The sequence below is a fragment of the Chaetura pelagica genome, unplaced genomic scaffold, assembly GCF_000747805.2.
Source record: "Chaetura pelagica isolate M959 unplaced genomic scaffold, ChaPel_1.0 scaffold221, whole genome shotgun sequence".
Lineage (NCBI taxonomy): Eukaryota > Metazoa > Chordata > Aves > Apodiformes > Apodidae > Chaetura > Chaetura pelagica.
Genome location: NW_009952533.1, coordinates 7,170,386 through 7,186,255, shown reverse-complemented (window position 1 = coordinate 7,186,255; position 15,870 = coordinate 7,170,386). Strand labels below are relative to the sequence as shown.

Below are 15,870 nucleotides of genomic sequence, written 5' to 3'. Positions count from 1 at the left end.
ATAGAAATGCATGTAAAAATTAAGGAAACTGGGACTAGGGCACATACCTACAGCAGTGTGATATTTTATTTATGTATATATAAATAGTGTACATATATATATATATAGTGTTGGCATTTACACTTCATAAAGGTGTTAGGGGTTGCTAATCGGTGGTTTGGGTTTTGGTTGCTGTTACCAGAATTTCTTTTTGTTCTTAGAGGAGAGATAGTAGCTATACTGGTAAAAAATACTTTATCCACACTAACAATTATCTTAAATATTTTGGTAAAAGTTTGATTGTAAGCAAAATTACTGTACTTACTTGGTGTGTGTTCTAAGCATTGGATTTGTCTCATTCCTTTTAGCATTTCATGTAGTAAATCAACTGTCTTAAAAATCCTGTAGTCGGTTGTGTTTTACTAGTGAATCAGGTATGAGGGCTATAAATGGTCATGGAAACACCTTATGTGAGAAGACATCTGTCTTGTGAAATACAATCCTTTAAGAAAATCATTACGTTTTAGAGTTGGACAAATACTAAACATAAATGGTGGTTTGCTGTCTTACACTCTGCTTTCCATGTAAAAATTGAGCAATTTGAAGGGAATAAATCACTTTCCGTTTTGTAACTTTAATATATGAGACAATAGAGAAGATTTATAAAAGAGAGTGGGAAAATAAGTGAATAGACCAGGACTTCAGTATAGAACAGAAGGAACTGTAGTCATTGAGGTATCAAAAAGCAGCTTTTCACCAGGCTGCTGCTACTTCAGATTTTATGAAGGTGGGCCGTACCTGAAAGTTTGAGCGATGTTTCCATCCTACCAGTTAACTGATGGGAACTATTTCAGATTTTGTCTCTTGCTCTTTTCTTTTGCTTAATATCTGCTAAGAGAGGTTATAAAAGTAATTTGATATTTTACCTCATCAATAAGATACCTTTTTTCCTTTTATTTTCCTAGAAGAAAATGTTCTGGTGGAATCTCATCCCTTAACCCCTCAGGGAGCATATTTACGTGGAAGGGGAAAATATTACAACTCGTAGGTGCTTTACAGAGTTGTTAGGAGTAGTTGAGATAGGCTGGTTAATTTAAAACAGGGTATTGGCAAGTGGTTAATGTTTGGTTGCTTTTGTCATAGGTATAGTAGGGAGGAAGGTCATCAGAAAGACAGCCTTGAATAAAGCAAGTATATAAGCAAAAGAATGAGCAGAGGAGAAAGAAATGAGCAAAAGACTTTCTTGACATTGCAGTAACTGTTGTGGCCTCTGGCCCAGACAGCAGTGGGTATCTGATACCCATGGCAAACTAACATGCTGTGCACTTCAATCCCTGCTTAGGGCATCATCGCTGAGTACAACAAAATCAATGGCATCAAGGAGGATGACGATACAGAAAAATTTAAGGAAGCCATAGTAAAATTTCACAAGCTGTTTGGGATGCCAGAAGAAGAGAAATTGGTGAACTACTACTCCTGCAGCTACTGGAAGGGGAAGGTTCCCCGTCAGGGCTGGGTGTATCTCAGCATTAATCACCTTTGCTTTTATTCTTTCCTCATGGGCAGGGAAGGTACGTTTTACAGCAGAACAGTGATTTGTGCATCTAAGTATTGTTAGGAAATCTTCTGTAGTTTGCTACTACTGTTCACCTGCTGAGCTGCTGGGGGTCACTGCTGAGGAAAAGAGGAGCAGGGAGCTTAACTGTGCACTTGCTCCTTTGTTTGTTTTGTATTTCTCAGAGGAGTTCTCTGTAAAACAATATCTGGGCATTGTTTAGAGGCATGTTACACTTCAGGGACAGTGCCCAAAAGGGGAACAGGGATGAGATCACACTGGTTTTGGCTCCTTCTACTTTTACACAATCCTCCAGTACTCCTCTGGCAGACTTGGCAACCTCAAACACCACATTTATTCTGGTGCAACACCAGAGCAGCACAAAGAGCTCAGAGGAGATCCAGGATCAAGAACTATGTAGTGTGGATGCAACCAGTCTGCTCTAGAGGGAGTTAATTCTAAGGATGCTGGAGGTGAGCAAGTCTGCTGTACTTGGGTATGGGCAATGAATCAGTCCCAGGTCTTTCAACCGAGCTGTGTAGACATACCCTGGTGAATGACTGGATAACTTTTATTATTTTTTTTTAAATGAAAATAAATGTAGATAAGATCAAATGGATATGTCCTTGTTCTCAGGACACTATCCTGACCTGTTGCAGTGTTGGAAGAAAAGCCAGGAATCTGTCATTTTTGTAATATATGACATTTTTGAATGTATAAAAATACTGCAAGCCTATCTGATGTGTCTAGACTACGTTTCTTTGCTTCCATAGGAGAAAAAAGACGTACAGGAGTCTGAGCTAGTCTGTAGCAATGAAAAATTATGTTAGCCCACTTAGCTTTGTAATGGTTTTGTATGGTGTTCTGAACCACACACGTATATGGAATTTAAACTCTTTTTATTGGCTGTTTGTCAAGTGTTCATTGTTTGTACAAGCTGCATCTATTTGTGCTGGTCTCCCAACTTTTTAAGGTGAAGGAACATTTCAGCTGAATGCATACTATAGAAAGAGGAAGATAAAAAAATACTCTTGAATATGCTAGTTTTTGCACTGAATCTTTTTTGTTTGCTTCTGTTCAGCAAAGTTAGTTATCCGCTGGGTCGATATCACTCAGCTTGAGAAGAACGCGACGCTGCTGTTCCCTGATATGATCAAAGTGAGCACAAGGTCAAGTGAGCATTTCTTCTCGGTGTTCCTCAATATCACAGAGACATTTAAACTAATGGAGCAGCTTGCCAATATAGCTATGCGACAGCTTTTGGACAACGAAGGATTTGAACAAGACAGGTCATTACCCAGACTGAAAAAGAAATCCCCAAAAAAAGTGTCTGCACTGAAACGGTAGGTAGCGCGGGTTCCTAGTGAGTTGTTTCTCCTCCATCCTTTTACTTGCACCATTTTGTCCAAAAGTTTTCTAATGTTGCTGCCATTTACTGTTACTCCACAATGATTGATTCCAGCAGTGGCAAAATGTGAGTGATTTTTAAAACTATAATTCCTCACTTTCCTGTTGAATAGGAAAGGGAAAACATTTTAATATGAACATGTTGCAAAAATAAAAGAAACATTTGAGCCTAATTCTTGTTTGTTCAGAAGCTCTTTAATGTATCTCTTGACACTGGCTGCATTAGGTATCCATTATAAGGTGTTTTTATGTTACCAAGGGAAGGTAATAAAGCAATTTAAGTGTTACTAAGAAATATGGCTAACATTTGTACTGCATTCTGTAACTGAAATTGAAAATGTGCACTAGATTATTAATTCTACCTAGAACTTATTTTAGGTAACAGAGAAACAATGATGTAAAATCCTAGGGGATTAAAAATTATCTGAAAGATATTTCTGCTTCTTTTGTAGACTTCATACAGCAATTTTATAGTTTATTGTTGATTTTTTCATTATTTTATATATTGATCATGTTAGTGAACCATAAAGAACTGTAAGTAGTGCTTGCTTTATTTCTCATTGTGTAGTGACATCTGCCATGCATGATATAGCTTAGACTTTTTTCTCTAGCTATTCAGTGTTTTGCACTGACTGCATTATCATGACTAAGCCTTGGAATTGTTAATAAACTCTAGCCCTAAGGATTCCACCATGTTAGTAAATAAGCCTCAAAGAAGCATATTTGGTTTAATATTACATGGGGTATGTCTTGGTTAATAATAAATAGATTCACTGTATATATTCTCATAAAGTAGGGGTGAAAAGATCACCCAGACAGTCCACTCTGAGAAGTCAAGATCAATGTATCTACATCATTCATGAGAAAATATTTTTTAATATAGTTTTTAGAATCTTTCAGTAGCAGAGACTCTACATTCTCTACATGCAGACTGTTTCCACCCTTTTGCTGTACACTCAGTGCCCAACTGAGTTGTATGTTGCAGATAACTTGCAATGATTTGTATAAAGTATATCTAAAAATGTATTAAGTATTTCTTAAAACAAGAAAAGCTTTCTGTGGTGTTTTTTTGGTTTTTTTAGGGATCTTGATGCCAGAGCAAAGAGTGAGCGATACCGTGCACTGTTCCGACTTCCCAAGGATGAGAAATTAGATGGACACACAGACTGTACTCTCTGGACTCCATTCAACAAAATGCATATTTTGGGTCAGATGTTTGTTTCTACAAACTACATTTGCTTTACTAGTAAAGAAGAGAACTTGTGCAGCCTTATTATTCCTCTTCGAGAGGTAAATATCTGTATTTGTAAATTTGAAGGGCAAACAATAAAGCAGTATCTTACTAGAAATTGCATCCTAGCTTTGGTTTTTTCATTATTGGAGAAAAACCTCTTTTCATCCCTTTTATCTTGTGTGAGCAAGATAAGTAATATTTAATGACTGTGTATCTTAGTTTAAAGTTCCTACTACTAAATTTTACAGGGAGTTTTCTCTGTCAGTTTTTAAAATACTCCTGAGTCCTTCCTCTCTTATACTTGACATTCTCATTTATTCCTCCTGGTACATTTTTTGTACCTCACAGGGAGGGACAGGTGATAAAAAATTCTAGATTTGTGAGTGAAAATCACACGAAAGAATCTGTCAGACAAGATTTGCTTTTGTGAGATGTAAAAAGATTCATAATTCTAAGGATTTGAATTATATTTTCATACAGACTTCCAATAATGTACTCCTGTTTATGGAAAATATTTGTCAGCACGTTATATATTGCTTCCCTTTTTAAAATGAGCTGCTTAAAGCAGATGTTCAATTAAAATAGTTTAAGTTTGATTAGGGAGGTTTTTTGTTATTCACTTGATTTGTGGGTTAATGGAAAAATATGTCAGTCTTGGAAATGTTAGCAAAGCTGATGCAAAACCAATGGCCGTTTGGCTTGACTGAGGAGCCATGGAATATTTCAAGGCACTGATTTCCCCCACAAATCATGAAGAGGAAAAACAAATGATGTTTGTTTGGAAACTTTGAAGTACAGCTTCTTCACAATGTGTTGCAATGACTTTGGTCATTTGAGAAAAGACAGCTGATTATGGTTGCACTGTTTGTCTGGAACTCCAAGGGAACAATGGTCCTTCAGGTAAAGTGGCGGAGGAGGAGAACAAAGTCTGCATTGAACAGGATCTCTTTTCCTGGATACAAAAGCAGCAACTGTTTTTATAATCACAACTGCAGCAGCATGGGATTCAGAAGCAGCTCTAAAGCTTTAAGAGAAAGAAATAGCTGAAGGAAGAAGTGCTCTTGTATGAGCAGGTTGAGTCTCAGCACCAGCAAGGAGAAGAACAACACACTGGGTAGTGCCAGTCCTCAGAACAGCTGATCATTATCTTTAATAGTTAAAAGGAAGTTTTCTATTTAATTAAAGCTTTGGGCCATACCCTAACCTGATTCCAGTATTCTGTGATATCCTGGAGATGTTTTGGAAGACAAACACTGACAGATAAGAAAACATTGATTCAGAAACAATGATCAGAAAATATGATTTTCACTGGCCAGCTGCACTGCTCACTGCACCCGGTAGGTTCAGTCTCCAAGATCAGCACTGCAGATACATGTGTCTCTACTTGAAATGAGTGGGTATCAGCTTTCATTGTAGCAGAGCATGCTCTAATGTCTGTCCTGTACCTCTAGAGCTTGCCTGTGTTTTGTGCTGTTCATGCTCAGACAATTTTTAAGTGGAACAGAAGAATTACATGAGAACACTTTTTGCTACTTCCAATACATTAGTGAAGCTCCTTTCGGTTAATGAGGAACTTAGAGATTTGTAGATAACAGAAAAATAAAAGGAAGGATAATAGAAGGAAGTTGGAAGGACAGAGAAGTGATTTAGCACTGTGCATTACAATGTTTAAGTAAATCTTCAAATAAAATGTTTTGTGAAAACTTGTTATTCTATCCTTTTAGCTACAGAGATATTCATGCTGATTTTAATGTCTTACCACTGATCTGTATTTCAAAAGGTTTAAAAAAGGAGCAAAAGAAGAGGTCCTAGTTAACCAAAATGTGCCCCCTTCCATTCTCAAGGCAATAAAACAGTTTTCATTACGTAAGAAATTGTTTAAATCATAAAGGCAGTTGTTTAAAAGTGATTTTTGACAATAGTGATTGGTCCAATGTCTGAACTGCACAAATGTGATTAATTGCTTTATTTGATTTTAAGACTAAGAATTGGTAATATTTAGAAGCCACAGCTGTTACATAATTCCTCCACACTGTGATTTATCCCTGAGATTTCTTTGTGTTAAAATGCTTTACCAAAAGCTCGGTTAACTAGTACCCCATACTCGAAAGATTGTGGTGTGAGTACTGTTTACAGGTTGGGGTTAGTTAGATTAGTGACTGTTTTGCTAATGATTGAAGGCCAAACAGAAACCTTCACCTCACAGGGTTAGGTGTTTGCCTTCATAAGGAAAGACATGGAGTCAGTTTCCCATTGTTTGAGGTTTCTGTGTGCCGTGAAAATGCAGTTAAAATAACAGTTGTTCTTACAGTATGCAACTAGGATATAGTAGAAAAGGATTGTTATCTCAAAAACGGGTTATTCACACATATTTGCTATAAAAAGTAAGCAAAACTCTCTGCTGATTCAGCCTGTACTGCTTATTGAGGAGCAGGAGAGGGATTCAGAGATCCTACAAAAAAGCCCACAGATATGCATCCCACAGAAGAAATTTTGCTTTACTGATTCTTATAAAATAAAGACTGTGGAAAGTAAACTAAGCAGTGCAAAGGAGTTTTGCTGGAGAATGTATTGAAAGTAGTTGGTTGAGGGATGACAGTCTTCATCTTCTGGACTTGTCAGTCTGTGGATCAAATCCTGTTTTCCTGCAGAGGGATGTCTGTAGTGATTCAATACAAGGGGGAAAGGAGCATGGATTTATTCTATTAGAGCAGTTTCTTAGGCCAACCAACTTGATTAATTAAAGATCTTAAGCTGTAGTTACTGTTTCTCCGTAGGTGACAATAGTGGAGAAGGCAGACAGCTCCAGTGTGTTGCCCAGCCCGTTATCAATCAGCACGAAAAACAGAATGACATTCCTCTTTGCCAACTTGAAAGACAGAGACTTTCTTGTACAGAGGATCTCAGACTTTCTGCAACAAACCACTTCAAAAATATACTTGGAAAAGAATATTTCTGGAAGCTATATCAGCTCAGATGATGAGGTATGTGGAAGAACATGAATTATTTACTAGAAGGGGATTTTAACTGGTGTGGTCGGGAAAAACCTCTAAATTTTGTAAAGCTAAATCTTTGTAGGTAGAAATGTTACCTCTTTTATGTTGATACCTTTGGCTTCCTTAAGCTGAACAGTTAAAATCTTACAATTAGGATATCTAAGAGAAAAAACACCATTGCTTTGGAAGAGCTGCTCTAACTCCTGCTGCTGTGTTCTGAAATTCGTGGATCTTGTTGGAAGTTGTCCTAGTGAACTACCTGGTTAATTGAATAATGCTGTTTAGTATCTATTGACTTGTCCAAGTCAAAATGGAATTGTGGAATTTTCATAATTTGAATAAATTGTGAGTTGATACAAAACTCTATTCAAGACCTTAGCTGCTAAATCTCATCCTTTGGTTCTTCAGAAAACGATGTTGGAGCTGAGCAAGTTTTTATGTGCACTGCTAGCAAACTTCAGAACATAGGAACTAACAAAAGAAAAAGAAACCACCCATGACCCTGACTTGAACATCAAATGGCCCTATTCTGAGCCACATCCTTCTTTACCCTTGCAAAGTAAATGGTTCTTAAATGACATTATTAAACTTGTCTCAAGCACTTTGAATATCAAGGCTTCTGCTAAATTTCTGGAGTTTAGGTATGGAATTCAGGTGCTTCATATCATAACCTCACCAGATCTGTTAAACACACATTAATAATTACAAGCAGAAGTATTACATTTAATAATATGACTAATACACAGACATGCATGACTACTTATTTCAATTTCAGGTGTTTGGTGTGAGCTGCTACATGAGATCTTACTGTGATAAATTTTCAAAGCTATTTGAGAAGCCAGAAAATCCTTTTTCTTCAAAATATTTTTCTTCCAAATCACAATCTTTTAAATTTTCTGTAGAATGTTTTTTGCTTGTTTGTTTGTTTGTTTTTTTAAGTGAGGGTAAAAAAAGAATATATTCTGTGTATGTCTTTATAATTACTATACAGATATAAAGGTGCACACTCACACACAATTATATATTATGTATAAATCTTCCATCCTGGGCAGTCAAGGAGCCTGTGGAGTCAGCAATCGCATGATGTCAACAGGAGACCAAGGGAGCTGATATAATTGTCTGGACCTGCTTAAAGTTAACACTACCTAAGCAATTCTAGTTCTATGATCTGATTATTTGGGGCAGGGGGGATGTTGTATGTAGAAACAGGAAACAATTTCACTCTTTTATGCTGGTTTAATTTCTACTGTTATCCTGTGACTGTACCTGGGTGATTTAGTCAGTTTTTGTCACCTATTAACATGTGTCGATTTTGAAGAAAAAAGTCCAGATTGTGGCTCAGCCCCATGTCTGTACTGTTTGTGACTGCTTTCCACAGGTGTTTACAAGATCCAGTAGTTTAATTTCTGCCAGCCCTCATAAAAGCCTCAGCTCTGAGTCGGAGGGAGAGCGACAGTTCAATCTCAATGACAATGGCATTCCAACAGCAACCCAAGCTTTAATGACCATGTATCGGCGGAGGTCACCTGAGGAGTTCAACCCCAAGCTGGTAAAATGCACCTGGAAGGGCTGATTCTGACTAAAAAAGTTGTTAAATTATGCTTTGTTTCAAATGCACGTTTCTGACCCAGAAGAATTTTGTTCTGCCACAGACAGTTGAGAAGCAGTATTTTTCATAGAAATAAAGCATTGAATGTGCTGTCATTCTACCAGTACAAACAACTTTGCTACATGAAAAAGCAAAGTTGGATGTAAATAAAGGAGAGGTTATATACATTTAAGTACAACTGCTTCAACAATATCCTTTCCACAGCAGAATCTACTGGAATGGAAGCTAAGAAAAGGGAGGAAACAGCCCAGTGAGAAGAGAATTGGCCCGTAGCAAAGTTATTTCTTACTTGCTTGGAGAGTTAGGATATGACAAGCTTTTTAGCATTTCAGTGGGGGAGAGTGTTAGACTGAAGTTAAAGTGAAGCTGCATCTTTGTGCCTGCCTTTCTTTGCATTTTAGGCTAAAGAGTTTTTGAAGGAACAGGCCTGGAAGATTCACTTTGCTGAATATGGCCAAGGAGTCTGCATGTATCGCACAGAGAAAACCAGAGACCTTGTGCTGAAGGGCATTCCAGAAAGCATGAGAGGGGAACTTTGGCTCCTGTTCTCAGGTAGGTATTCATCTGAATATGACAGTGGGATATAAGCGAAAGCATGAAGGAAGAAAGGATTTCAAAGATGTTTAAAGGTGCAGGTAATAAACATCTAAAAATACCTGGAGCAAGTAGAGCTGTGACTGTTAGCAGGTGCCAGACTGGTTTAGACAAGAATTCTGTTTAGACCAGTAAATACCCTTTCTCAAACAGGCTCAGATAATTAGGAAAAAGCAGACTGAATCCTTTCTTACCAGAAGCCAGCAGTCTAGGGGTTTCTAGATGTTCAACAACCACTAGCAGGCCTAATTCCCATTTATTTAAACATTTCTGAATCCAGTTAAGCTTTTGGCCTTCACAGCAAATTGTTGCAAGGAATTCCAAATTTTAAGCATGTTGCACGGAACAACTACCTTTTTATTTTTTTAAGTAATAAAAAGAAGTAATTTTATAATTTTATTACATGCCCCTAGTATGTGAAAAATAGTGAGAGAATATTCCTGTCTATCTTCTGTGCCATTAAGTATTCTCTAGATCTGTGTCCTCTTAGGCTGTTTTCCAGAGTTGAATAATTTTATTGATTTTATTACTAGTTATATGGATTTCAGTCCATACCTCAGGCTTTCTTCATAACCTTTCACTTTATGCCTTCTCTAGCTCTGTCACTCCCCGAGATAGTTACCACAGCTACAACCACCATATAGGATATGAGCTTACCCAGGAACTTAATATGGTGATCTAAAGATGCTTACTGGTTTGGTTTTTATTTATTTCCTAATAATGCTTGATCTTTTACATCTTCTCTTTGCTACTGGGCAGTAAACAGATGTTGTCAGAAAACAGGAACACACAGGTCTGTCCTGTGTCTGATTAGTAGCTATTTTGGACCAATTTTCATGGTGTATGCAGAATTAGAATTTCCCATGTGCATTACTTTGTGCTGCTGACACGTCATTCCCTTTGCTGCTGAGATTTTAATTTCCAGAGAAGTTATAAAGTCAGAAGTGAAATCTCACAGCAACTCTGCGAGCATGCCAGAGTATCCCTGGGACAGGCTAAGTGCCCTGCCCGAGATGTCAGGATCGTTTTCTGAAGCAGGAATAGAGCTCAGGAGTTCCTGTTTCTTGCTTTTGGCTGACAGATTGTACTTCCTGCAACCAAGCATTAATCTGCTCCCTCACCCAGGCAAGAAGCTTTCTCAGAGGCATGTTTTGAATAATGTAGGTTAATCAAACCTGTAGCCAGCTGCAGAGAGAGCTCATGATACCATGCAGTGACACAGCTGGTTTGTTCTTCATGCCTCTCTTTTCTTTCTGGCTGAAAGAGAGACTATCTTTTTCCTCCTTCCTTGTTGTTTGGTGAGGTTGATTGGGTTTGGGTTTTGTTTTTTTTGTCAGTCTCGTTATAAAATGCATCTGGTCAAAAAGGGGTGATACCTCAAGCACCTAAGGAAATCTTCTTTTTAATTTTTTTAACCACCTTTACAAAAATAATTTTTCATTTTTGCTTTCCAAGTGCTTGTTGGTGACATTCAAGATGAAAGAGGAGCAGATCATCGTCATGTTGGAATACTGTAACTGGTTACCCTTGCTTTTTTCTCCGGGTTTTAATACTGTTCTCCCACTCCCAGGAGCCATTAATGAAATGGCCACTCACCCTGGCTATTATGAGGACCTGGTGGAGAAGTCGATGGGGAAGTACAATCTTGCTACAGAAGAGATAGAGAGGGACCTGCACCGCTCCCTGCCAGAACACCCTGCGTTCCAGAATGAGATGGGGATTGCTGCTCTAAGGAGAGTCTTGACAGCTTATGCTTTTAGAAATCCTAACATAGGTTATTGTCAGGTAATTGAAATATCACAGCACTTCTTCCGTTTCTGAGGTTCCAGTTCTTTCCTTATGCTCCTATTTCTTCAGTCACATACATGAGTATTTGGCTGTGCAAAGTCCACTGGCAGATGTATAATGCTGTGAGGTAAAGCCTCAATGCTGCAGGTTTACAGTAATGCTGGGACCAGAGGGATTTGACACAAGGACCTACCCTAACAGAAGTGTTAGCAGCACATGCTGAGAGATATGCATCGTTTTCTGTAAGCTTATTTTCTGCCCATAAATCTAGAAACTGGACAGAGGATAACAACAGGGTGTACTGAAGTGCATCTACAGAAAATAACAAATGGGCCCTAAGGAAAGTTCTTTTCTTTTAAGGAGGAAAAAACCTGAACAAGCTAAGTGTTCAGCCTTAAACTTTTACCTACTTATTCGATATATTAGTTGTAATAACCCTCTAGAACCTCCTTTACTTTTTTTAAATTATACCATTCCATCACTGAAAACTAAACTATGGAAAAATCCCTAAACAAGGCAACGTGGAAAATATTTTATCATTGCACACCACAACCATGCATTGGTAGAGTTCATGCTGACCAGTGCATGGTTTTGGAGTTCTTACATCTATGATTCAGGTCACTTTAGTTTCTGGTTCCAAATAGTTTTTTCTTGTTATGTAACTTTCACTTATCACTTGGGCCCTTTTTTTGCCTTCCTACCTGTTCTTGCAAAAAGGAAACTTGAATTCATGAGTTTTAAGAAGCCTGATTAATGTCTGACTGTTAAGGCCCCTAAATAAAAAATGAGTAAGTGAAAGTACTAGCAATTCTAACAGGTATTAAATAATTTATGAAGGTAACTAATATAAAACTAAGTCATAGTTACAAGAACTTTTTGTAAAGGTTGTAACAGAGCAAGAGTAGAAAGACACTGAGTCTGTTTCCAAAAGCTCTCACAGTAATTGTTAATAGCCTTGGGTCTTGGTCTGTGGCATTCAGAATCCTGATTCACAGTTACAGTGAGAATTCAGGCACTGAAGTCTTTCATACATAGTAGACAAGATAAAAAAGAATAATAGAGACTTTTGTCTATGAATTGTAATGTTTTTCTGAGTTCCATTTGAAATCTTCAAACAAGTAATGATCAAACTGGAGTCTTAAAATGTTACAGGACCTGAAATGAGCAGCTGATTCCTTAGGAGGCAAACTGAGGAAAATGGTACAGAAATACCTCAGACCAACAGAGGTGTAGTCAAAGATTGTAAGCAAACAGTTCAGAGGTCATTGTATAATGCTGTGATACTTGAAATGGAGTGAAACAGGCCATAGAAAACTGTCATGTACACATGGATAGCGAGCAACAGCATGAGACTTTTGTTTCACTCTGCTCTGGTTGTTTGTGACTGACCCTATTACAGGCATTTGCCTGACCCGTTAGATTGTGTCATGACCTGTCCACAGGAGCAGGAAGCGTGGGGAGTGCAGACTGCATCTGTGAGCAATTGTACAGAAGCAGCCATCAGGAGTGCACATGGGAGGCACTTTGTCTGCATCAGACCCTGATTCCCCAAGAGCACCTGTTGGCAGGATGTCAGTAGCAGTGTAGCTGGGTGCTTGCAAACCTGACTTGAAACCTTGATACTGAAAGGAAATTTTGATTTATTTTTCTCTTGCTGAAAAAATGAACAAACAAACAAACAAAAAAGCCAACCAACTAATGATTTTTTCTGTGGTTTATTTGAGACTTTCTTAAGCCTTCCTTAGAGCACTGGGAAAACACTGCTGTTTTTTACAGGAACAGTTTGGGTTCTGCATAGGAAGATTAAGCTAATTTCCTAACCATGAGTAGATATGCACTTATGTGCCTAGTTACTGTGCTAGATATTGAGTAGATAGATCTAGCAATTTATATTTCTCCTTGTTTCAGGCTATGAACATTGTCACTTCAGTACTCCTCCTTTATGCAAAAGAGGAGGAAGCTTTCTGGTTGCTGGTGGCTCTGTGTGAACGTATGCTACCTGACTACTACAACACAAGAGTTGTTGGTATGTTATGGGGAAATTTTCTAAAATGACAGGTTAAAAATTAACCAAAATATTTGGTATTATTTGTATTGAAATAAATATATATGTAGATGTATATGTGGCATAGATACAACTGTGAATGATCGTGGCATGATAGCTTGTTCAGACACACAGAAACATTTCCCTAAACAGATATTGTGACAGTTAATAGCGTTTTCACTTATTTAGGATCAGATGGCAATTTTAAAGTGGGCTTAAAGTAAGAAAGAAATGGGAGGCTAAACTTTAAATTTTAGATGATCTACTTATCTAATTAAGGTAAGGTGGAAACAGGAGCTTTGGTAATTTCCAGTAGAAGTCTTTAAGACTGTTTACCTCTGATTTGAACTGACACGAGTATCTGGAAGCCATTGTTATTAGATGACAGTTTCCTTGTGTGTGTGGAAGTGAGTAGCTCCTCAGTTTATCGTGGAAACTGTCTTTACTCTAGCTCACAAATGCTTGAGTTACTGATTCAGCCTTAGAAATCATTCTTCTTGGCCTGCTGTGTTATGGCATAGATACATGTGATACAGGGTTCTTTTGGAATAAATCCAAACACTCACAGACAGTCACTTTGGCCTCTTCCAACAGTAGATGCTGAGAACTCTTATTCCATTTGGTAATGGTAAGTGCTAAGCCATCATGTAACTTCTGTAGGTGCTAGATCAGTATGACCCTTTGCTAGATCTTATCTAGTGTGTAATTAAACAACAAAAAAAGCTTATTACTGTTCAATTGATATGTACAGTTAATAGTGGAACAGAATCTGTTACTTATCTGAAAGTGAGAAAATGGGTCTAAGCATCATGTAGACTATTTTTAGGTTTTGTATTTATAAATTCAACATATGTGTACATATTTTTTTTCTCCCATAAGTGGTGATGCACTCAGTTGCTCCTGAATTAATGGACATTCAACCTTACTTGTTTTCAACAGGAGCACTGGTGGATCAAGGTGTCTTTGAAGAGTTGGCTCGTGACTATGTTCCACAGCTTTATGACTGCATGCAGGACTTGGGTGTAATATCCACCATTTCCCTGTCCTGGTTCCTCACTCTTTTCCTCAGTGTAATGCCATTTGAGAGTGCAGTGGTGGTTGTGGATTGTTTCTTCTGTGAAGGAATAAAGGTGATATTTCAATTAGCGCTCGCTGTCCTCGATGCTAATGTAGACAAGCTGCTTAACTGTAAAGATGATGGAGAAGCCATGACAGTCTTGGGAAGGTATTTGTTACAGAAAATAGTCTCTTCATTTTATGTTTTCTTTTTGCTTACTCTTCTGATTTGTTTTATGTTGGAACACTCAATTTAAACCAGTACAATACATGTATAACTTTTATATGCTCATAGTTCCCTTTCACCACCCCTATGAGGTACTCTTTATATTCTTGTAAGATAATGTTAAGTGACCAACAAGATACAAATTCTTCTTACAAGACATTCATATAAACTTCCCAAACGTGGTTACAGAAATGTATTTTGGTTTGTTATTTTAGTTTATTACGTATTTTTTGTTACTTCATCTTTTGCCTGCTACCTTTTAAATGTTTCTAAGAATAAGCCTTGATGTCAAGGGAAATGGTATTGGGAATGGACTAAACAGAACTCAGAAGAATTAGGTAGGTTCATGAATGAATAGATTTCAGTGAAACAGGAGGCTAATAAGTAGTCTGGAAAGAGTAATTTAATCCAAACTAACACTGCTGAGAGTAATTTCTGATTTTCTTGCATTTGTTAGTAGTGTTTAGTTTTCAAGATTCTGCTGAAGCTTTGGAATTTTTTTACTAAAACCTTACTGGATTTTTTTTTATATCTTAAATATTACTGTGGTTGTGTTTTCTCTGAAGCAAGCCCCAGTGCTTGTTGAGGATTTAAGTGTTCTGCAGCTGCAGGATAGAAGACAGATGATCTGCATCAGTGGGAGGAACAAGCCCTAAAGCCCCTTACAGCAAGGTTGGGCTGTAGGATAAGGGGGGGATAAGGTTAATTAATTACCAGGGTTATTTAACTCTCTTTGAGGAAAAGTAGTGTTAGGATTTGTCAAATTACTTGCGTCAGAAATAATTTCATTCATTAGTAGAGAGTGGTTTGATATTTTTTATGTTTAATAATCTATATGTAATGGTTTTTCTGTTAACCCTCAGAAGAGAAGGGGCACAAATGAGTCTTGGGTTTCTCATTTCTTTTTTTTTCCCCACCAGGTACCTGGACAGTGTAACTAATAAGGACAGCACTCTGCCACCCATTCCTCATCTTCACTCACTGCTCAGTGATGATGTAGAGCCTTATCCTGAGGTGGATATCTTCAGACTGATCAGGTCTTCCTATGAGGTAGGATAGCATTTCTTAACAGGCACTTTCCAGCTCACACTAGTTCTGCATTACAGAGGAATCTTATACTCTGTAGTTTGACTCTGCTTGGAACTGGAAGAACTATGAAACGGGGCAGGAGAGAGGGGGTTAGTCTTTCTTTTAATCAAAACTTGTAATTGGAGCTGTTTTGTAGAGAAGCCTGCAGCATCAAAGGAAGGCAGTCCACAACCAGGAAGGGATTTACAAACAAAAGGCTGAACTTGTAATTCAAAAGAGGTTCATTCTCATTTAAGCTTTTTAATGCTTTTCCATACTGAAATATTAATGAAATCTATATGATCTCTGAAGAC

General features: G+C 37.7%; 1 protein-coding gene across 1 annotated transcript in view; it reads left to right on the top strand.

Moving 5' to 3' along the window:
- Positions 1 to 15,870, top strand: part of TBC1D9 (TBC1 domain family, member 9 (with GRAM domain)) — a 72,654-nt gene that overhangs the window by 45,860 nt on the left and 10,924 nt on the right. The window contains exons 4-13 of the mRNA XM_010008993.1: positions 1,322 to 1,550; positions 2,616 to 2,877; positions 4,024 to 4,231; positions 6,953 to 7,159; positions 8,550 to 8,720; positions 9,182 to 9,332; positions 10,945 to 11,159; positions 13,071 to 13,188; positions 14,146 to 14,431; positions 15,409 to 15,538. Coding sequence (XP_010007295.1) covers positions 1,322 to 1,550; positions 2,616 to 2,877; positions 4,024 to 4,231; positions 6,953 to 7,159; positions 8,550 to 8,720; positions 9,182 to 9,332; positions 10,945 to 11,159; positions 13,071 to 13,188; positions 14,146 to 14,431; positions 15,409 to 15,538 — 1,977 coding nt within the window. The remainder of the gene's footprint in view (positions 1 to 1,321; positions 1,551 to 2,615; positions 2,878 to 4,023; positions 4,232 to 6,952; positions 7,160 to 8,549; positions 8,721 to 9,181; positions 9,333 to 10,944; positions 11,160 to 13,070; positions 13,189 to 14,145; positions 14,432 to 15,408; positions 15,539 to 15,870) is intronic.